The 22,978-nt window shown below is 35.2% G+C and overlaps 3 protein-coding genes across 3 annotated transcripts; 2 read left to right on the forward strand and 1 right to left on the reverse strand.

Moving 5' to 3' along the window:
* Nucleotides 518-7,207, forward strand: LOC109228709 (transmembrane 9 superfamily member 5). The gene is made up of 7 exons (XM_019393880.1): nt 518-848; nt 2,422-2,462; nt 3,088-3,676; nt 3,794-3,925; nt 5,034-5,190; nt 5,272-5,756; nt 6,470-7,207. Exons 1-7 carry the CDS (start codon nt 697-699, stop codon nt 6,684-6,686), a joined length of 1,773 nt encoding a protein of 590 aa, XP_019249425.1. The 5' UTR covers nt 518-696; the 3' UTR covers nt 6,687-7,207.
* Nucleotides 8,182-10,914, reverse strand: LOC109228710 (cytochrome b-c1 complex subunit 9). The gene is made up of 3 exons (XM_019393881.1): nt 10,655-10,914; nt 10,446-10,493; nt 8,182-8,533 (listed from the first exon to the last, which is right to left on the reverse strand). The coding sequence occupies exons 1-3, from the start codon at nt 10,772-10,774 to the stop codon at nt 8,486-8,488; spliced, it is 216 nt and encodes a 71-aa protein (XP_019249426.1). The 5' UTR covers nt 10,775-10,914; the 3' UTR covers nt 8,182-8,485.
* LOC109228711 (60S ribosomal protein L10a-1) lies at nt 19,741-22,399 on the forward strand. Its single transcript, XM_019393882.1, has 6 exons — nt 19,741-19,796; nt 19,961-19,994; nt 20,548-20,767; nt 21,446-21,611; nt 21,804-22,009; nt 22,147-22,399. The coding sequence occupies exons 2-6, from the start codon at nt 19,990-19,992 to the stop codon at nt 22,198-22,200; spliced, it is 651 nt and encodes a 216-aa protein (XP_019249427.1). The 5' UTR covers nt 19,741-19,796; nt 19,961-19,989; the 3' UTR covers nt 22,201-22,399.

Consider the following 22,978-nt stretch of genomic DNA (forward strand, 5'->3'; position numbering starts at 1 on the left):
AAAAACTGAAAAAATTGTATCTACTTAGTTTAGATACTGAAAAAGTTTTGCATAACAAATTGTAAAAACTTTAAAAAATGGTTTTTTAACAAAAATTGTTTTTTGTAAAATTTGAAAAAATAGTAAAAACTGAAAAGAAAATAGTTTTAACAAAATATTTTTGTTTTTTAAAAACTGAAAAAAATATTTCCAACAAAATATTTTTGTTTTTGAAAAATGTTTTTTTTTCTTGAGTTTTTCAGTTTTTTTTAAGATTTTCTTTTTGTAAAAACTGGAAAAATAAATTTTGTAAAAACAGAAAAAAACATGTTTTTTAACATAATATTTTCATGTTAAAAAAGAAAAAACGAAAAAGAAAAGAGAAAAAAACAATATTAAGTTAATTAGTTATAATATCGTATTAGAAAGTGACACCTAGACCACTAAATTAGTTTTAAGTTTTTTTTTTTTCGCCTTCACGCGCAGCTACAACGTGAACTATACATTTTGCGCATAGGGGTATTAAATTCACTTAAATTTAGAATAGTGATAAAGTTTTGGGTTACCTTTTTTCATAAACTTTTTTTCTTGTATTTCATTCAGAAATTAGTACCCAACCTTACATCTTACAGTCATTGAGTTGACTATATAGCAAATCAATGCCCTTTTCTTGTTTATTCAATTCAAGAAGTTGTCTTCCTTCCCCTGGATCGGCTAATGGACCGTCATATATTTTCACAGTTTGTTGTACCATTTCAGTTGCTTCTAATAGTGAGTCTCTCTCTGGCTTCACCAAATGATCATCGCTACAACTTCGGAGATGAAGTCCCTCTTTTTGTCAACAAAGTTGGTCCCTTGAATAATCCCAGGTATCCCTCCTTTTATTTTATTTTCAATTGGGCGGTTTCTTTTTTGCTTAGTTTATAAAAAATTGCTTTTGATTCCATGAGGATTGTTGTTAAATTGTTTAATTCTTTGGACTCAAATGTTGTGCGGTTATTAAAAATGATGTTGCCATTAATCAGACTTGTCGCCAAAAACCTCTTCCCTTTACCTGAGGTAGATCCAGGATTTAGTGGGTGTTTGAATACCACACTGCACTCATTAATGCTCTGTGACAGTGGCCAAAAACTTAGTACAAACATAGTACTTTTTTTTATGATTGTCGTGTCCTAGCTAGCTTGCACACGCCTAGACTATTCCATCAGGCATTTGCTACCTCCCACAACACATTTAGCTGGTTATTTTGCCCGCCAAGGCTTAGGCAGATAGGAGTGTGTGAGTGAGTATGTGTGTTTGTGAGAATGTGTGTGTGTGCGCGCGCGCTCGCGCGTGCATTGACCAAGCCACCGCCTTGGTACTAATCCGCCTCTAGGATGCCCTCCCCGGTACTAGGAACAGGTATGATGATGCAAGGATTTATGAAAATTATTGCTGCTTGTTAAAAAAGTTTCAGGTCTATAGAATTGAGAATGAGGGTGTAGAGAATTTTAAGATTTTTTTTCTTTTTGTTGAGTTAGGCCAAGGTCCATATTCTTAACAAATTGTTCCTCATTTTTGTGGCAAGTCATTTTTTTCTTGCAAGCATGATAATGTTTCAGAGAGAAAGAGACTGTTCATGGTACACATATTTTACAAGTCCTCGATACATGTTAGGAAATTTGACACTTAATTTCTCTATAAGTGTACATTGTTAAGGGTGTTAGAATACCTGAAAATGTTTGGCATGTTCACACTTTTAAACATGTGCTTGCTTCTTACGTGGAGCCTTCTTTTTCTGCCATGATGTTATGCTAGTTTTTGTGGGATACTTCTAAGTCGTCCTCTTTTTGGTCGTCTATCATTCTGGCTTCTTTCTTCCCCTTTTTGCTTCTTGTTTTTCCTTTTGAGTTCTTATCGAACAACTAGCCGCCAGAAGCTAAAAAGAACTATTAGATCAAGATGTATCCTCCTTGGGAAGTCAATAATATTTTCATTATTGCACCTCTTGATATCTTACAGGGATTTTCAAGGCCGTTATCATACATCTAGTACTTTCATTTGCTGCATAAATGGAGCAGTTAAGCATCTTGAAGAACTTTCTGGATCCGAATTTGAATGTCTTCAAATTTCAATATCCCCATTCTCTGATCCTTTTTTAAGCATGAATTATTTTCCCTTCTTAACTTAATCCAACACAAGCCAACATATAAGGATATTTTTCTTTCCTTTTTAGCTGGAAGTTCGCCAACTGTTCGTCTTTAGTAATATTTAGAGGGTCTTTCTCATTCTTGTGCAAAATTCTATGAAATTGGGATCATCAAAGCTAGTGAAATGAGTCAAGGACCTTAATGTGAAAAATCCATGTTTTCTTACTTACTGAAAAAGTAAAATGTCTGAGTTTTCTTCATTCCGCTTGCAGTAGATAATCCTGATATTCCTATATCTGCTGTTCTTTTGCAGTGAAACATACCAATATTATGACCTGCCATTCTGCCAGCCAGGTCAGCATTTTTGGGCTTGCACTTGAGTATAGCCGACCCCGGCTAGTTTGTGATTGAGGCATAGTTGATTGGTCAGCTTACTGAGTGTCATTTGTCATCCAAATAAAGTCCTGTTTTTTTATTCTTCTGCTGAGTTGTATTGAACACATGCTATTAGAGGGCTAGTACTGCCAGAGGCGGATACATCATTTAAAGTCTATGAGTTCAACTTCTAAAGTTTTTAGCTTTGAACCCATTGTATTTTTAAAGTTGTGGGTTCATATCTACTATTTTTTGCAATTTTAGTGAATTTTTACACATAAATTTGTGCTCCGGCCCGAAAGTACTGGGTTCAGATGAACTCGGTACCAAAGGGCTGGATCTGCCCCTGAGTACTGCCAAGGCTGAGTACCATCAACATACAGACTACACTTTACTATTAACATCTTCTGCTATCTGCTTACATAAACTCTAAATGTTATTACTGGTTAGACCAAGAGCAAAGCTATGCCTGTGATAAGATGTTATTGATGGTACCCTTTTATATATTTTGTTTAGTATCACTGGTTATCTCTGGAGTTAGTTATGTTAAACCCTTAACTATCTTATCTTCTAGAAGTTGAACTTTTAGTTTTACTTGACACAGGTGAGTTGCTTCCGGAAAAGGAATCCCTTGGGGAAGTTTTGAATGGTGACCGTCTAACCAATACCTTGTATCGGTTGAAATATGGAGTGGACAAAGATGGGGTTGTCCTGTGTCACAAGAAGCTTAATCAAAATGATGTCTCAAAGTTCAGGAATGCTATTATTAAAGATTACTACTATCAGATGTACTTTGACGATCTCCCTTTCTGGGGATTTGTCGGGAAAATTGAAGATGAACACTGGACCCTGGACGGAAAGGGCCCCAAGTATTTTCTCTTTAAGCATGTCCAATTTGATGTCCTTCACAATGGAAACCAAGTCATAGAAATACATGCTTTCAGTGATCCAAGCCATGTTGTGGATATAACAGAAGATAAAGACCAAAGTGTTACCTTCACGTATAATGTATTCTGGAATGAAACCTCAACTGTATTCAAGAATAGAATGGCAAGATACTCTAGGGCTTCCGGAAATCCAGTGAACCAACAAGTTCATTGGTTCTCGATAGTTAATTCAATTGTTATTACTGTTTTGCTGATGGCCTTTTTTGCTGCGAGTATGATGCAGCGTCTTAAGAATGATCTGACAAAGTAAGCCTCATATCATGCTTATGATTGCTTAAAGCAAAAGAAGTGATCCATGTGTATTTACATGAAGGCACCTGAAGATGAAAGCACTGTCCTCATATTTGTATGATTGATATGCAGATGGTCTAGCAGTGATGAAGAGGAAGACAAAGAAGTGGGTTGGAAGTACCTTCATGGTGACGTATTTAGATGTCCCTCAAACATGCCTCTGCTTTGTGCAGTTATTGGTGCTGGTACCCAGCTGTTGACCTTGTAAGCTGTAACACTCATTTATTCATCAGATGATTTCATAAGTTCATTAAGTTCTCTGTAGGGAACTGATAATAGTTGTTCGTTTCATTTTGATATGACCAGTGAGCCATCTTCTATTTCTTTTCCGACTTATCATTGAGAGAAGATCTCTGTGCATAAGTTTGGGCCTGTGATATTTAACTCAAGATGCTGTATCTCTAGGCTCTATTCTGCGACGTATTTTCTGAACAAAGTACATTTATGGAGGTCTAGTTCTAAGAGTTGCCTCCCCATCATCTCTTAGTCACATGCATTTGTATTGACTACTTATTTGAGCCACTAATGGAGCAATGGTGATGGTGATGCGGGTAAAGCCTCCTGAATGTCGGTCTTCCCTCGTTTTAGACTGGTTGCTGGGGACTTGCCTCGTCTTCAAATTGAAGAGAAATTTTACTGCGATGTGACTTGGACCTTCAGGCAAAAATGAAAAACGGAAAGAAAAATCCAAACTGAGAATCTGGCAAATCAACAGGTCAAACTGCAACGCTCAAGCCAGCTAGTTACCAACTTAAATTCTACATCTTGGCCAATTTCTTATACCTGTTGCTGTCCACCTGACCGTCTTATAGAACCCACATCCGCATTGCTCTTTTATTTTGAGCCCTACCCATCTTACCAATTCTCAATCCCAACCAATCCCATTAACAAAATATACCTGGAGGCCCTGGCAGGTGAGCTCTATTTTGTCCAGCTTCCATCAGCGATCTTTCATTTTCCAGACAAACTCTTACATTGCCTTCGCGATTCATATTTGGTAACAATGTTATCCCACCAATTGTTGCATATTATCAGCTTCAGTTATCTTCTCTGCGTTGTTCTGGTAATTTAGAAATAATAATAGAAAGATAGCTTTGAGAATTTTTTTTGTTTAACCTTGACAATAAGAGCTTAGATATGGAAAAGGTCCTATGTATTCTCTAAATAATTGGTATGGTTTCCATCATCTGCAAAAATACTTCCATGTAAGGGTGGTGTTTACTGCATGATTATTTTGACGTATTTATATTACTTAATTGATCATGCAAGGCACATCTTTGGCTTTAGTTAATGGTTTCTGCTGCATTTACAGGTTCTTCTGCTTATTTGTTTTGGCGTTTCTTGGTGTCCTATATCCATATAACCGTGGAACTCTCTTCACATCCTTGGTCATAATTTATACCCTTACATCTGCAGTTGCTGGATACAGATCTGCCGCTTTCTACAGTCAATTTGTTGAAACTGGATGGGTAACTTATTAATTTCTCCAGCTTTGTATTTCTATAATTACTGTTAATCCAGGAACTGAAATTTTTTCTTTTCGCCACTAGGAAAGGAGCGTTACTTTCTCTGCCGTGCTCTTTCTTGGACCATTCCTCTTAACGGAGTTTTTCCTTAATTTAGTCGCTGCTTCATTTGGGGCTACTTTAGCAATTCCATTTGGCACTACACTTGTCATTGTTCTTGTTTATACCCTCATTGCTATGCCACTGCTTGCTCTTGGTGGGATAATTGGCTATCAGTGTAGGTCTGAGTTTCAAGCACCTTCCGCCACAAAAAAGTGTGCAAGAGAGATCCCATCACTAGCTTGGTACAGGAAGACACCTGGTCAAATGTTTCTGGCTGGTCTTCTACCATTCAGCGCCATTGTTGTTGAGTTACACCAGTTGTATGCAACCCTTTGGGGCTACAAAATTTCGACTCTTCCTGGTATTCTATTTTTTATGTTTATAATCCTCATAATGCTCACTGTGATCTTAAGCATCAGTTTGACATACATTCAGCTGACAGTGGAAGACCATGAATGGTGGTGGCGGTATGTATCAATTTGAATATTTCTTTGAACTAGTCATACCTGAAGACTGCATGCATACACATCTTGTCCATCTTTATATCTTTGTTTTTTTTTTTTTTTTGTTTTTGGTACGTATATCTTTGTTCTTTTCGTTCTTTGAGTGCTAATTGATGGAGCTCTGGTTGAATTCGTTTCGACTTTTATGGGATTAAAAGATACAGTTTCTCCTTAACCTAGTTTTACTTCATATTTCAACAAAATCATAAGGCAGAATGGTAATATGCAGATAATATTTGCACTATCAGGAACTTAGTACCCAGTACTAACCACAGTGGAGGCTATCCGCAAAATTCTTCAAATGTTGAATGATTTCTTATTTGCTTCAATGCAGTAACTACGTTGTTGTGTTTTATGACAATATTGAGTGATTCATGGAATCAATGATGCTGTGAGTATTTTGTGTGTTACGGAAATGGATGACAACTGAGTATTATTGAACAGTCGTTGAACCCCCATATGTGCTGGATCAATGTATATGTTGAGTGAAATGTAAACCTGGAGTCAAAAGTTCAACGTGTTCCAAAAAAATTAAAGTTTCAAACAATTATTAAGAAATTACTGATATGTAACTTAATTTACTAAGTTGCTGCTTGCTATTCATCTTCTTATTTGCTAGCTCATTTACAACATCTATGGTTGCCTCCATAGACTGATAAATATGTTGTTTGATGCAGGTCTATTTTCCGTGGGGGCTCAACAGCTGTATTTATGTTTGCCTACTCCATATTCTTCTACTGCAAATCAAACATGAGCGGGGTCTTGCAAACTACCATCTTCTTTGTATATAACACTTGCATATGCTATGCATTTTTCCTTATGCTTGGAACAATCAGTATACATGCTTCCTTGATGTTTATTCGTCACATCTACCATGCTGTAAAGAGTGAATGAGAATCTGTCCTCAATCTCTTTGAATTGCTATCATTTGAAGCTCTCTTCAGTGATTTAAGAAGTTAAACAAAAGAAGGTTTCCATCTTCAAGCTTGTATCATTTCAAAACTTCTTCGGTAATTTGAGAAGCTTAACCAATGAGAAAGATGTCATCTCTGTTTGGACAAATGAGCGTTGGGCGCAATGTTAATCAAGTATCCTGCAATTTCATAACATCAAGACTAGCAGATGTTGATTTTTGACAAGTATTCAGCATTCTTGTATGAGTAGGAAATGTACTGGACGTTGGACATGAACGGCATTTTTCTACCAATTAAAGTTTTGTAGCTACTAATTCATATTGTTTTCTTTCCCGATGCGTTAGATAATACGGTTCAAGTATATATTTAATCTTCGACAAGGCTTTGACTAACCTTTGATTTACAGACATTGAGAATATTGCTATCAGATGTGTGAAGACTTCTACAGGAGTCTTGTTTTTGAAGGGCAGAAATTTGTAATGATATATGGAGGACGTTACATAACGTGTTCTTTTCTTCATCTTTTCCTGATCTACCTCAAATTTCATCTAATCAATTTTGATTCTCTTTGTTTTGGTAAATCCCAGAGTTCCTAAAAACCTTTGCAGATTTTGTACTACATTCTTACTGCATTTTGTTCCTATTAAGTTCAATTCTGTTTCAGTGAAAAGCTGTTTTGCAATTGACGGACCATCTATTTATCAACAGTGAGAATATGTCAATTCTGCACATTTTAACTGCTTAAGCCTTCAGGTTTCACATTCTGTTTTTCATATGATCTCTTCTCTAACCCAAAGATGGAATATTTTGCTCAACCACAAGTTCTTTCCATGAAATAAGTGAAAATAACCACAGAAATATGAACCCCCCCTTCCTTTCCCCCTCCGAAAAGAATGTTCATTAGCATGAGGAAGTGAGATGCCGAAGAGGCGTTGTAAGGAAGTTGCTAGTAAGGTTTTAGGGTTTAGGGTTTAGATTGGGGCCACGAGGATTTTCTCAGGTTGCGATCTTGCGGATGGATTATTCTTCCTTGGGTGAATTGCTAGCTCCAATAAGAGTAATGTTAGCTCTTCAGGCTTTAATTTCCAAATGTTCATAAGTTCAAGACTTGGAATCAAGAGCAGGTAGTAGTAGAAAATAAGATAAAATTCAGACATCAAAGACGCCAAACAAGATCAAATAGATACAGAGTCTAAAAGTAAGCTTGACTCAAGAAGCAAAAGTGGATTTTATTACTTAGCCAAGATCTTTGGGTGGTAGAAAGAAGTAATGCTCTTTTCAAGCAATGCTGCAGAGTTCAAATGAAAAATGATTCCTAAGCAGGCTAGATTTATGTTCGTCCCAAGCTTTCTAACATAAGGAGCAAATTCATCCATTTATGGATTACTGTACAGTCTTGATTAGTATGAAAAAGGAAGGTTCTTTCATCTTGTTTTTTAAGCATGGTGAGAAAACCAGAAAGTTGCAAGGTAACAGAGTATTGAAGGCTGTTCTTTGCTACCAAGGAAGTGGTATGTACCAGCTTTAACAATTTCCTCCAAGGCACAATAAATATCTAAATGAATCATTCTTCTTTCCTAATGCATTGAAGCATTCTGGCAATAGAAGATAATTGCAAGGTTACAGAACAATGCAAAGGCTGTTCTTTTCCTCCAAAGATCAGCAGATATAAAAAAAAAAAAAAAAAAATCAGCCATGACCAGCATGGCAAGAAAATAATTATTGAAAGATAATTGAAATGTTTGTCTTCGACTCAAATGAGCATTGAATACAGCAAATTTATTCAGACGGCCGCTGTCCCAATACTGAAATATCCTCGTAACGCTTCTGTATTTCAACAACAACAAAAACTTGAGTTACAAAATTGACACAAGCCCAGAAAGAACAAAAATGAAAAGAACACTAGGAGCAAGAGGCATGGCCTAGGAAATAAACAAATACTAGAATGAACAAAAAGTTCATCATGCTTTGCAATGCGAGCTAGAAATTTAAATGGAACAGGAAAATTAAATTCTCAATAGCATCATAGGCCAGCCACTTCTCAATAATCTATACAAAACCAGGAAACCTGTTAAGACTATGATAAAGTACGTAATGAAGAGAAATCTATTTTTATTTTTAACTAAAACTGATGGTGAAGCATACCTTATGCAGCTCAAAATTTAAATTTTCTTTTTGTTGTTGTTTATTTTGAGGCTTTTTATACTTAGCGAGAGCCAAGGTTGTTTAGCTCGTTTGGAGTCAAGGTTGTTACTTAAATTACTTCCATAATATTAGTTATATGTTACATATGATGCGGCGTCATTGACACCTAAAGCAGTTACTGAGTGATAACAGATGATCCCCCCCACCCCTTCTTTTCCAGTTCTAAGTCTTAATTCTCAAGCAAATCGGACATTCAACATTCAAGTCAGAACATTATACTTTGCTTTCTTAGAAAAATCATGGATTTTCCTCCTATTAACTCCGTACTTTGCAAAGTATAAATGGTCTCAAACTTGGATAGCGGTAGTTTGATGGTATAAAAGTAGTCTAGCTACGAGTTGCGCCTGGTGATGTTGAGAGTCTTCTTACTCTGGTTAGAGACGTGTATGTCCGAGTAGGGATAAGTATGAGATTTAGAGAACCTCTAGTTTTAGAGAACTCCTAATTTCCTTGAAAGATGGATAAAATTGGAAGTAGATGGACTTGAATAGGCCGTAGTGGATAAACACAATTCATAAAGCCATCCACAATTAATTTGGAATTGAGGTATAGTTGATTGATTGATCTATTGATTTTCCTCCTATTTTCTTTCCACTGGAATGCTTTCTAGAAAAAACTTCTGCACAAATGTCCAAAATTTGAGTTCTTCAAGACTTTTGCTTAAATTGGTATTGAAGACCATAGATGATGTCAGATATCAACTTTTCTTTAGGAGGAGGAGAACAAAGTAAATTTCAGCAGCAGTAGTGACATAGTAGAAAATAGCAACAGTTGAAAGATCAGAGGCGGAAGAAGGGGAAATTTGCAAAAGAAGGACCAGATTATAGAAGAAGAGGAGGAGCTGGCAGCAGCTAGAAGAACGAGAATTGGAAAGACCGGAGAAGAGGGAAAAAGATTCCGACAAAAGAGAAAAGATGACAGAATCAGATTTTGAAACACAAAAGGGTGGGAATGGAGGAACGAGAATGATAAAGTAAGACAATGTTCTTCAAATTCAGATTAAGGATGCATGTAGACCATATACATTGCAAGCAAAGTCACAATTTTAGTCACTTGGTTAGCATGTCAAGGACTACGTTCACCGTCTTTGACCAATAAATTTGAAAGTGAAAGCTAAAAGAGCTTCAAGTACAATAATCTTTTATAGTTAACTTAGAATGGATGTGTAGGTTGTACTTGAAGCTCTTTTAGCTTTCACTTTCAAATTTATTGGCCAATAATCTAAATTAGAGTTACAACACAGCTGGTGATAGTAGGTGAAGTCAATAATCTTTTACATTTAACTGAAAACACCCTGTCCATAGAGTTTAAAAACAACAATTCCCTACACATCCATTCTAATTAGAACCCTAATAAACTATCGCACTTGCATAACCCATTTTAGACAGCGTTTTGAAGTACCAAATAGCACAACAAACTCTCAAAACTCCAAATAAAACAAGGAAAAAAATGATAAGATTGATGAGAGAATATAAAAATAACATTTTTCATAAAAAGTTCCTAGGATGAATTGAAAAAAGAAATAAATTAATACCCCAACATTGTTGTGCTCCCAGAGCTTATGAACCCCATAATCCACTGCCTGAAATTAGTAAAACTGAAATCAAACTCTGACACATCTGATAAAAATTTGCATCACATGAATCAGATCCAATCTTAAACACACAAAAATAACACAAGTAATAGAAATACACATAGGAATAATACAGCTATACGTATATGTACAAAAGGAAGAAGACGGACCCGTTCACCAAGGAAAGCGCCAGCGATGACGAAGGTGACATAAACAGAGTTGCGGCGCATAAGCACTCTGTAAAGCCCTTCAAATAGGCCGCCTCTGCTTCTTCTGGCTGCTGTCTCCATTGCTTTCTCAGGAGATTTCTAGCTCTGCTCCTTCGGAAGAGAAATCGGAACGTAGAGAAATGCGATGATTGTTTATATTTTATTCTAAAAATACTACTCGATTCTAAAATGTCCATTAGACCCGTTCAACTTTGGCAACCCTTTATTTTGGTTTTTGGAGATTTTTTGGAATATGTTTTCGAGATACAAAAACATGTAATTTTTGTTTTTAAGAAGTTTTCAAAGAAAGAAAAATCAAAAATTATGAAAGGTGCCTAAAAGTTATTTTGCATATGTTTCAATTCAAGCTTGTACGATAGGATTATTGTACGGGATTTCTGTTAGAAAAATAGTTGATAATATTGACCAAGAATAATGAAAGAATAGAAATAATTTATCGAACAAATACTGTTGAAATGGATTTTAGTCCGACTGGGTGCAAATCGTTAAGATCAGTCGCTCCCCAAAGTTTCACAGTGCCTTCCAAAGACGTGCACTAGTGGCTGAAAGTTTGGAGTTTGCAAAAAAAGATTGCCAGGAAAATAGGAAGAAGAATAGTATTTTGAGAGGATGATAGAATAAATGTTTTGGTGGTCATATAGTTCACAAATAATGATGCTTATATAGGCAAATCATCTACGTTTTCTTCCATCAGAAAAACGTAAGAAGCTAAATGGGAGTTAATGTTATGTAACATTATTCTTGGTTTAATGACAAAATTATCACAAAGACAGTAACTTCAAACCTTCTGAAAAGTTAATATCTTTTCACAACGAAGTTACAAAAATTAAGAAACTGTCATATGAATGAATGTGAACCATTTATGAAGTAGTAACTTCATTCTCCCATTCTGCATATACATACAATCTAGATATGTTACAAAAATTGATGCCGGAGAGGTATGAGAATTAATCACAGATTAATTATGAATTAGAAGTTCTTTATTCTTTGCATTATCTAATTAGAGTATAATGCCTAAAGAAGAATAACACCAACAATCTCCCGCTAATGCAAAGATAAAGAATAAGAATAATTTCTGGGCAAAAGGAAGGAACATGTACTTAAGTGTTATAATATCTTTCAATTTGAATTGCCACGTAGTGAAATAAGGCAACGGCTAATATCCACAAAGCGAAGTACTCTTGAATCGAATGGACATGAGTTGAGACCCTCTTGACACATACTATATCCTTAATTTTATGCAAACTCCGCGATACTAACAAAGTGCTTTTATGGTCATGCACACCTTGGGTCTCATGAGTGCTCTAGAAAGACATCCCAAGTCTTTCATAAAAGGCGACCGCACCATTACACTCACGTAGGTGACTCCATCAAGTCTATCAGCATATAGACCACCTTAAGGTTATGGAATCATTTAAAGCAAAATAGGCTTAACCTTATAAAGCACTACCACATGCCATAGGGATAGGAAATATAGTGCATATTGAAGTCTCATATGGCTTCATTTGACCACAAATGGGCAACCACTATACTTCCTCAATCCATGGACACTAGCCCCATCCCCCTCGATGTTTCAAGGATAATTCTCCTTGCCAAACCCTTGGTTAAAGGATCCGCCAAATTTCTTTCGAACCTTACATATTCCAAGGAAATAACACTATATTTCAATAATTCTTTCACCGCGCCATGTCTAATGCGGATATGTCTTGACAATTCCAATTGCCGCTTGTGAGTCATAATGTAAAAGAATTGGTGAAGTTTGTCTTCCCCACAAAGGCGCGTCTGCCAATAAGTTTCTAGTCATTCAGCTTCTTGTCCTGCTAACTCAAGAGCAATAAATTCATATTCCATGGTCGAACGTGCTATACAAGTATGTTTTAGAGACTTCCACAAAATAGCACCTGCACCCAAAGTAAACACATGGTCACTAGTGGAGCTAACTTCATCATTATTAGTAACCCAGTTTGCATCATAAAATCCTTCAAAAAAAGCAGAAAATTTATTAAAATACAAACAACAATCCATAGTACCTCTCAAATACCTTAGCAAACGATGAAGAGCATTCCAATATTCACTATTAGGGTTGTGAGTATATCTACTCAATCTACTAATAGCATAAGCAATATCATGTCGTGTATCATGAAAAATATTATACTACCAATTATCTTAGCATATTCAGTTTGAAAAATACTAGATTTTTTATTCTTTCTCAAGTGTATGCTAGGATCATAAGGAGTTATCACAGGGGGTACATCAAAACAATCAAATCTTTTCAATATTTTCTGAATAATGAGACCGAGACAATGAAAAAACATTAGCGGTTCTTTTGATTTTAATCCTTAAAATTACATATGTTTCTCCAAGATCTTTCATTTCAAATTTAGAAGACAACAAATTCTTAGTCTCATTTACAATATCCACATAGGGACAGAAATTAACATGTCATCCACATACAGACGTATAATCACACAATTTGATCCTACTATCTTAGAATAAACACAAGTATCAGATGCATTAACAACAAACCTATGATTTACTAGTGTGATATTAAACTTTTCATAACATTACTTAGGTGCTTTTTTAAGACCATATAGAGACTTTCTCAATTTGCATACTTTATTCTCATGTCATTAGATCACATAACCCTCAGGTAGAGTCACATAGATATCTTCCTCTAAATCATCATTTAGAAAAGTTGTTTTAACATCCATCTGATGTATCACTAAATTATGGATAGCGGCTAAGCCAACAAGAGTTCTAACAGTTGTAGTTTTAGTCACGGGAGAATAAATATCAAAGTAATCAATGCCTTTCTTTTGGTTAAAACCCATAATAACAAGTCTAGCCTTATATTTCGCAATTGTACCATCAGGTCTCAATTTCTTCTTAAATATCTACTTGCTACTTATGGGTTTACAACCATTAGGCAAATCAGACAAGTCCCAAGTGTGATTAGAAACCATAGAGTCTACTTCAACTTTTAATGCCTCTTTCCAAAAATTAGCATCTATTGACATCATTGTTTCATTATAAGTCTTAGGATCTTCTTCTATTAAATAGGTAGACACTAATTCATAATTCAAAAGATCAAGATCAATATTTTCAATTAAGAAGATAGTGATAAAGTCAGGACTAAAGCTAGCTTCAATTCTACGTCTCTTACTCCTCCTATGTTCATTTTCATGATCATTAGCAGCAATACTAGAAGAAGGCACAAGATAAAAATTAATAGACATAGATATAGAAGTATTATTAGGCACATCAGTAGGAACATTATCTTTCAATGGAAAACATGTTGAAACAATTCTGCATCTCTAGATTCACAAATAGAATGATCATTCAAAGATAGAAATTTATATGCAGCATTGTTCTGAGCATAACCAATAAAAATGGCATTAAAAGTCTTGAGTCCTACAGTTACTTGTTTAAAATCAGGTAGACCAACCTTAGCCAAACACCCTCACACTTTGAGATATTTCAGGTGAGGGGAAAATCCTTTTCATAACTCATAAGGAGTTTTATCTAACTTCTTATGAGGGACTCTATTAAGAATATAACACGTAGATAAAACAACATCCCTCTATATCTGTCAGATAAATATGAACTCAAAAGTATAAAATTCATCATTTCTTTGAGGGTTTATTTTTCGTGACTACACCATTTTGTTCGGGAGTATAAGGGGCACTAACCTCATGTATAATACTATTTTTCTCACAAAAAGCTTCTAGAGTATTAGTACTACATTCACCACCCCTATCAGACCTAAGTCTCTTGATTTTCCTGTCTAGTTGGTTTTCTACTTCTGCTTTGTATTTTAAAAACATGCTTTTAGCATCATCCTTAGACTTAAGAAGATATACCTTAGTGTATCTCGAAAAGTTATCTACAAAAGTGATATAGTATTTCTTTCCACTCTTACTAACAGTATTCTTGAAATCAGCTAAGTTTGAATGTACTAGTTCAAGCAATTCTGTCTTTCCACGTTACATTTTTAAAAGGCTTTTAGGTGTATTTTGCTTCTACACAAATATGACACTTAGAAAAAAATTATAAACATTAACTGCAGGAATTAATTCTATTTTTCTAAGTCTTTTTACAGAAGCAATATTAATATGACCTAGCCTACCATACCATAAATCAATAGACTCAACAATATAAGCAGAATTAGAAATACTTGTATTACTAGTAATCTCATGAATAATGTTCAGTATAAATAAACCTCCGTTGAGGTTACCCTTCCCAACAAAGTCTCCTCCACGAGAAATAATAATTTTATCATATTCAAATATAAGATTAAGGCCTGCTTTGTTGAGAAGTGCACCAGAAACTAAGTTTCTACGAATAGAGGGAACGTACAGAACATTATTCAAGGTTAAATTTTTTCTAGAAGTTAACTTAAGAAGAAGTTTTCCTTTACCCATAACTCCAGACGTAGTGGAGTTACTCATGTAGACACATTCGCCATCGATAGACTTCTCAAAGTCATGGAACAATTCCTTGTTGGCGCAAAGGTGTCTTGAAGCGCATGTGTCCAGTATCCAATCAATCTTGTTAGACACCATATTTACCTCAACGACCACAACAACAATTACATCACCATTTTCAGTAAGATTAGCTTGGATTGGAGCTTTCCCTCTATGCTTTGAGCTTTGTCCTTGTCTTTGGTTGCACTAGAAAGCTTTGTGACCAATTTTCCCACAGATATAACAAGGTCGTTTTGACTTTTGGATTTGGCCCTCTGGTTTTATTGAAGTTATTCTGCTTCTTCACATATCCCTTCTTCTAGCCTTTCTTTTGTTTTGCCTTTAAACCTGTCTTTCACAAAAGTACCAGCAGATTCCACAAGATTAGTGTTACGCCTCGCAATATTACGTCGATATTTCGTCCCGCAGTATTATATTACGATAATGTTACGCCTTGCAATACTACATCACGATGATGTTACGCTTCACAGTATTAAATTACGACGATGTTGCACCCTGTAGTATTGTACGTTAAATTTGTCGTAAGGTAATTGACATCATTCCAAGGAAAAGATTATTTGGAGATTATAAGGATTATGCTATTTCAAACAAGTGATGAGTAAATTCGTGAAGGTGAGAGGGGAAGCAAGTCAAAGAAAATGAATTTTCGTCCAAGTTTGGCATGTTGGGATAAAATACGGGCCCAGCGTTAAAACACGATATTTATGAACTAGTGCCATACAAGGTACCATATGACCATGATGGTATGATATATATAAGGGAATTAAAAATAAGTAGAATTTTAAGTAACTTGATACAATTCTTAATTATGCGGGTAATTGGTTAATTATCGGGTATCGGAACATTACCTAATTAATTGGGGGATATATTAGATAAGTGTTTAACAAGTATGAGATGGCAGACCCTCCTTTAATTTAAAATGACTCATAAGTCATTACTAATAGGTGGCATGATATGGGAATATGAGTCACCTTATTCTTTTTAGGAAAGACATTCTTTTAAAATCCTTACAATTCAATTACAATCCAAAAAAGTAACAAACGTTATTCAGAACATTACAATTCAAGCATACATAGAAAACCTTACAATCCAAGAAACGCGAGACTTCATCAATTCAAATTAAAGTGAGATTTTGCAATTATAATGGAGTACGGTGTAGTCTTTCTCAAGAATATCATACAGATTTTTTCCTACTCCGATCTTGCCGTTACGTGTTGTCACAATTAATGTATGTTAAAGGGATTTCCAAGAGAATCGACTCAGGTATGTTAAGGCTATCCCTTCTTTCTTTTTGGCATGATCTATACGACATGAATAAAACGAGCAAATGCATAACTTTCATAAATGACTCTATTCATAGAAGTATTAGAGATACCTATGTTCTTGAATTCCCATATGTCTTATTATTCTATCGTCTGTTCATGGGTATCAGAAAATACGTAAGTTGATAAAGTTTGTTTCATGATATTAATCAGAGGTATAATGGTCTTATGACGTTTCGAGAGATTTTATTGACGTACTTCTCATGCATTGCATTCATTTACATTGACACATGACCAGGTGGCGTTATATACACGTATATATGTATATTATATGTATATGGGATATGGGAAAGGTTATGGCGTTATATACGTACCACCACCAATCAACTGGTATAGGTTGATGATTTGCCCACAATGGCCGAGATAATATGATGGGATGCCCTCAGAGGCTTGATGATGTTATGAACACATATACCCATGCATGGTATGACATTTATATGCATATGCGTGACATTATAAAAAAATAAAACGATTTAACGAGCTGCGCAAACGTACATGTCGAGTCTTTTACTCCATATTTTTCTCATGTTTATTATTTACTGATTTTCATTCCTTACATACTCGGTACATTATTTGTACTAATGTCCCTTTTGCCTGGAGACGCTGCGTTTCATGCCCGCAGGTCCCGATAGATAGGTTATGAGTCCTCAAAGTAAGCTATCAGCTCGGCGAAAGGTGTTGTTGCGCTCTATTTGCTCCGGAGTTGCCTATTTGGTCAGTATGATTAGTACATGTATTAATTGGTATGCGGGGCCTGTCCCAACCTTTATGATATTACGTATTCTTAGAGGCTTGTAGACAGATGTCATGTATACAGATACTTGTATGTCCTTGTCGGCCTATGTTTCGAGTATATACAGAATCATGTTGGCCTTATAGGCCCGTACTGCAAATGTATAAGTTTGTATTCCCTCATGCTTTACTCCGGTTCATTTACCTATGATAGAATGATATGAAAGATACGTTATGTTGGTACTTGGTTGAGTAAGGTACCGAGTGCCCGTCGCGGCCCATCGGTTTGGGTCGTGACAATTAGCTTTAGAAGAATTAAGAGAGAGAGAGAGATTTCATCTTATCCTTAAGACGTTCTACCTCGTCATCTTTGAGACAGTTTGCTTCCTCAGTCCTCATGTGATTGATCAGTTCTTGGAGAGATAAGTTCGTCTTCTTGTGCTTGAGTTGGTTCCTGTAATCACTCCAGAAATGAGGGAGCTTTTCAAGCAGAACATTAGCTTGAAGAATCTCACACATCTCCATGCCTTCGTTCAGAACATCAACAGTCAAGTTCTCATACTCGTGAACCTGCTCCATAATTGGCTTATCATCAACCATTTGGAACTTGATCCACTTCCCAACCACATACTTCTTTTTCCCGCATCTGGACCATATTTCTTCTCCAAGCTGTCCCATATGACCTTAGTAGATTTATAATTTATAAATAAATCAAACAAAGGGTTAGTCATATGGTTAAGCGGATGCCCTAGAACAATTTTATTATCTTTTTCGAATTTCTTTTTAGCATCATCATCAACAATAGCAGCAGTAGTTAGAACCATCAACAACAATAATAGTATTAGAAACAACATTAGCAGAATGTTCGTCGAACAAAATATAATAATCAACTTCTAATTGTTCGAAGAAAATCAAAAGTTTATGGGATCAACGCTCATAATTGTTTCCATCAAAAGGCTCAAGCTTTGACAGATCTGGAAGAGTTTTATTTAAAATGATAGCCATTGATCAATATTATATGTGAAATCGCTATAAAATTGTTAGAAAATAGTTGATAATATTGACCAAGAATTATAAAAAAATAGAAATAACTTATCGAACAAATACTGTGTCATGGCAAGCCATTCCTTGAAAGTGATTTGGTCCGACTGGGTGCAAATCGTTAAGACCGGTCGCTCCCCAAGGTTCCACAATACTCCCAAACATGTGCACTTGTGGCTGAAAGTTTGTAGTTTGCAAAAAAAAAAATAGTCTTTTGAGAGGATGAGAGAAAATATATTATGGTGATCATTTAGTTCACAAATGATGATGCTTATACAGGCAAATTATCTACGTTTTCTTCCATAAGAAAAATTTAAGAAGCCAAATGAGAGTTAATGTTATGTAACATTATTCTTGGTTTAATGATAAAATTATCATAAAGACAGTAACTTCAAACCTTCTGAAAAGCTAATATCTTTTCACAACGAAGTGACAAAAATTAAGAAACTGTCATATGAATGAATGTGGACCATTTATGAAGTAGTAACTTCGTTCTCCCACTCTGCATATACATACAATCTAGACATGTTACAAAAATTAATGGTGGAGAGATATGAGAATTAACACAAATTAATTGTGAATTAGAAGTTCTTTATTCTTCGCATTATCTAATTAGAGTATAACGCCTAAAGAGGAATAATACCAACAATTTCATACGAAAAATAATAAAAAATGAAGAGATTCAATATAGAATCACAATTATGTAACCAAAAGTAATGCACTCATTTTTTAGTTATCCACATAAAGTAGCATAATTAACCAAAAACTTTTTTTACAAAAATATCCAAGCAATTTAGCTAACTTTTATTGAATTGCATGACCAAACAGGTCTTCTACACATGAGATTGATTCCATTTATGATCGATGTTTCTATTTTAAGCATGATTTTGAATTGATCTAACAAAAAAATTTCCTCTCCAAACCATGAGTAATGTATAGAGATTACACAACCTACACTAGTTTTGGACGATGTCTCTTGTGATGGTTCATGTGCTCATGTCATAGTACAATGTAGCTCGATTATGAGCACACCAAAGAGAACAATAACTAAAAAATAAGTGTAACTGGCAGTCAATTCTAAAAAATAAGAGTTAAGTGTCAAAATATAGTCTTTCCATGTTAACTTTTTTTATCATTTCGTGCTATTAAAAATAATAAAGCAAATATGTTCTGCTTCCCATTAGTCCTATCTAATGTTCAGAAAAACTAGAAAATTGCAACCAAACTAGAAACAAATTAACATGACAAATATAATTTTCAATTTAGTACTCCTTGAACACAAAATAAAAAGAAAGATTTGAAACGAACCAAAAAAAAAAAAAAAAAGGAACAAAACCAAACTCAGAATTGGGGTTATTTGGGTTTTGGGCTTTCCATACATTAATGGGCTAGCTGAGATAGCCCAGTTTTTGTACCATTTCGCTCGACCCCGGTCCACTTGCAGCCCTTTAAGTAGATAGCAATCCACTGAACCAAACCCTAATCGAGGGTTTTCTCTTACAGGTAACTTACTACCTTCGCATCCACCTCTCTCTCATATACACAGATGCATCATTTCTAGGGTTTTGAATTTGGATCTACTGATTAAGGATATTAAGCATTTGGTTACTTTTCTTTAGCTGCTGATAAAGCTGAAAATTTTCTATTTTGTGATTTTTTTTTGACAGTGAAGTTTGAAGGAGAAGAATTTTGAGCCATGAGGTATGACTGAACCTCCAAACTTCTCTCTGCTGTTCTCAATGTGTTATCTACTTCTCTGAATATGTTATCTCAGTCCATGTTTGGTCTAATAATTTATTTTTCTGCACTTTCCGTTTGTTAGCAGAAATTGATTTAAGCTTTCCTAGAGTGCATTTTTTTAAACAACCTAGTTTCAGATCGATAATTTGACATCGTCGCCTTTATAATTAAAGTAAGAGACAGATATTTTTCTGAATTTGTCAGTATTTGTTTATTTTAGTTCTTCATTTAAAGGGGAAGATTCCACTTCTTTTAGATTTGGAGATTGCTTGATATGTATATCGGAAAAAAATAATGATATCTATTTTTATACCTTTACAAAATCCTTCCGTTTATTTGGAGAATCATAGGTTATTTGATAGTGAAGATTACATGAACGTGTTAATTGAAAGAGTGGCACAATTTGTTTGTCTAGCAATATGTTTTTCAAGAACATTGCAAACTTGATGATCTTGATAGTTCTTTATGGTATTGTTGAATACATGTATTTATCTTTGATACGATTGCTTTACAGTAAGCTTCAGAGCGATGCCCTTAGAGAAGCCATCTCTGTGATTAAGAATGATTGTGCAGAGAAGAAAAGAAAATTCACTGAGACTATTGAGCTCCAGATCGGGCTGAAGAACTATGATCCCCAAAAGGACAAACGTTTCAGTGGATCCGTTAAATTGCCCCACATTCCTCGCCCTAAAATGAAGATTTGTATGCTTGGAGATGCTCAGCACGTTGAGGAGGTAATCCTTCTGCACTTTTTAACTAGTGTCAATGACTGCACGGACAATTTCAAACAATATTTGCAGATAGGCTAACAGTTGCAAATACTGCTGGTAAAAGCTTTTACTGATTGAATAACTACTGCTTGTGTGATTTAGCTTAATAACGAGATGATTTGATTTGTCATTAAAAAAGCTTCTAATATGTTTACGTTCGTTTGCTCACCTATGATTACATATGCCTTTTGCTTTCTCTGAGAGTGTGTTGTGTTCACTAGCTGTATTTGTCTGCACTTATCCTGTTACTTTGGTGTAGTTCTTCTACATAAATCCGGGATAGTTTTAGCTTTTTCCAATACTAGTTTCTCATATCTTGGAAATGCAATTAGTTTGGAAGTTAGGTGCATCCTAGCTTAGAAGAATCTATTGTTCAATGACCATTTTTCTTCCATTTGGTGGACCTCCTTGGTGAATTAGCTCGTTGATGTGGTTATCATAGTTTAGAAAGTCTTTTTTCTTGATTCATTGGTCGTGGCTTTTTAATGTCGACCATTTAGCCTTTGTTATTGATGTTGTCTTCACTCTTGAAATTTTGTGGCTACTTCAGATTGCCCCAAAAGTTACATGTGTTGGAATCTTTCCTGAATCTTCATTTTGTTTTTGAAAAGATGATTAACACTTGGTACCATATGTCTGCAGGCAGAAAAGATAGGTTTGGAGTACATGGATGTGGAAAGCTTGAAAAAGCTTAACAAAAATAAGAAATTGGTTAAGAAGCTTGCAAAGAAATACCATGCTTTCTTGGCTTCAGAGTCTGTCATCAAGCAGATTCCTCGTTTGTTGGGGCCCGGCCTGAACAAGGCGGGTAAGTTAATAGATTCTCTTAATGCTTTGAATGTATGTACTGCTAGTTCAGGGCTGCTGCTTTTCTCATTCAGGAGAACTTGCATCTCTTAGTTACTGTCAGGACTATTCAATGTCCTTGTGGTGGCTTATTTCAGACTATATGCTCACCTTTAAGCTCATGTTCAATTGGCTCTGTTCACTGTAAATGCAGGCAAGTTTCCGAGTCTTGTTTCACACCAGGAGTCACTTGAATCCAAGGTTAATGAGACCAAAGCTACTATCAAGTTTCAATTGAAAAAGGTGCTTTGCATGGGAGTTGCTGTTGGAAACTTGGATATGGAGGAAAAACAGATCTTCCAGAATGTGCAAATGAGTGTTAATTTTCTAGTGTCGTTGCTGAAAAAGAATTGGCAAAATGTGAGTTCATTTGGCATCCTAGTTTAGCCATCTCCATATAGATTTGCTATATTCTTCTCGACTGATGCAATGTTTTTTTAAAATTCCATTCCTTGTTCAATTCAGTTCTAATCTGGTGTAATTGGTTGTCAATGCAGGTAAGGTGCCTGTACTTGAAGAGCACCATGGGAAAGCCACAACGTGTCTTTTAAGGCGATTTTTGTTTTGCTGTTGGAAGTTTTCAGCATTTTGGGTGTGTGAGCTATAGATACTCCTGAAATTTTTGGGTAGTGGTCCTGGTTATCCGTTTGAATACTATAACATTGTTCGGTATTGTTTTGCTTCAACTTTGTCTTCTTTAAAGATGTTACCAGTGATTGCCATAGCATCCTAGGTGCCAATTTCTCTAAATTTCTTATTTATCTTTTCAGCCGAGTAGTTTGCATTTTTACGTGTAGCCTGAAAGTAAAAAAAAAACAGAGTATCAGTGCTTTACAGTATTTATATGCGTTTGGCATCTAAATTAACAATGGACAAAAGATATTTAGGAGAGCAAGCTTAACCGGCCATTTACAATAAGGGGTCTTCGGTAGGGCACAATAAGAATAGTGCTCAATAAAGTAATGCAGAGATTAGTAATGCATGGGTAATAATGCAAGCATTAGTTATGTAGAGATTATTTCTTATTCATTGTTCGGTGTGGTATTAAAATTAAAATGCATTGCATAATTTTAAAGAAAATTAGTTGTTTTCAAAGATGCCCTATATATTCTTTAGCTTTAAGGGATTTTAAGGATAATTTTATCTTTAACCATGCTAATGCATGCATTAATAGCCTTGGTATTGCTATGCATTAGCTATACATAGGATAATACCAAATAGGGTGTATAGTAAAATTAAACCAATCCGACCAAAAAAATCGATACCTTTTGGTTGGTTTGGTTGTGGTTTTGAATTTTAAAAATCGATCAAATTTGTTTTGGTCTTGGT

Source organism: Nicotiana attenuata, chromosome 7 (genome assembly GCF_001879085.1).
Source record: "Nicotiana attenuata strain UT chromosome 7, NIATTr2, whole genome shotgun sequence".
In the NCBI taxonomy this organism is placed as follows: Eukaryota; Viridiplantae; Streptophyta; class Magnoliopsida; order Solanales; family Solanaceae; genus Nicotiana; species Nicotiana attenuata.

What these genes read in the sequence shown, in the direction of transcription:
- LOC109228710 (XM_019393881.1), bottom strand. Translation starts at nt 10,774, where the DNA reads ATGGAGACAGCAGCCAGAAGAAGCAGAGGCGGCCTATTTGAAGGGCTT. An exon ending in GCGCTTTCCTTGGTGAACGG is followed by an intron (nt 10,494 to 10,654) that starts GTCCGTCTTCTT and finishes TACTAATTTCAG; the next exon opens with GCAGTGGATTATGGGGTTCA. An exon ending in GGGAGCACAACAATGTTGGG is followed by an intron (nt 8,534 to 10,445) that starts GTATTAATTTAT and finishes GTTGAAATACAG; the next exon opens with AAGCGTTACGAGGATATTTC.
- LOC109228711 (XM_019393882.1), top strand. An exon ending in ATGCTCAGCACGTTGAGGAG is followed by an intron (nt 20,768 to 21,445) that starts GTAATCCTTCTG and finishes ATATGTCTGCAG; the next exon opens with GCAGAAAAGATAGGTTTGGA. An exon ending in GCCCGGCCTGAACAAGGCGG is followed by an intron (nt 21,612 to 21,803) that starts GTAAGTTAATAG and finishes CTGTAAATGCAG; the next exon opens with GCAAGTTTCCGAGTCTTGTT.
- LOC109228709 (XM_019393880.1), top strand. Translation starts at nt 697, where the DNA reads ATGGACCGTCATATATTTTCACAGTTTGTTGTACCATTTCAGTTGCTT. An exon ending in CCTGCCATTCTGCCAGCCAG is followed by an intron (nt 2,463 to 3,087) that starts GTCAGCATTTTT and finishes TACTTGACACAG; the next exon opens with GTGAGTTGCTTCCGGAAAAG. An exon ending in GACCATGAATGGTGGTGGCG is followed by an intron (nt 5,757 to 6,469) that starts GTATGTATCAAT and finishes TGTTTGATGCAG; the next exon opens with GTCTATTTTCCGTGGGGGCT.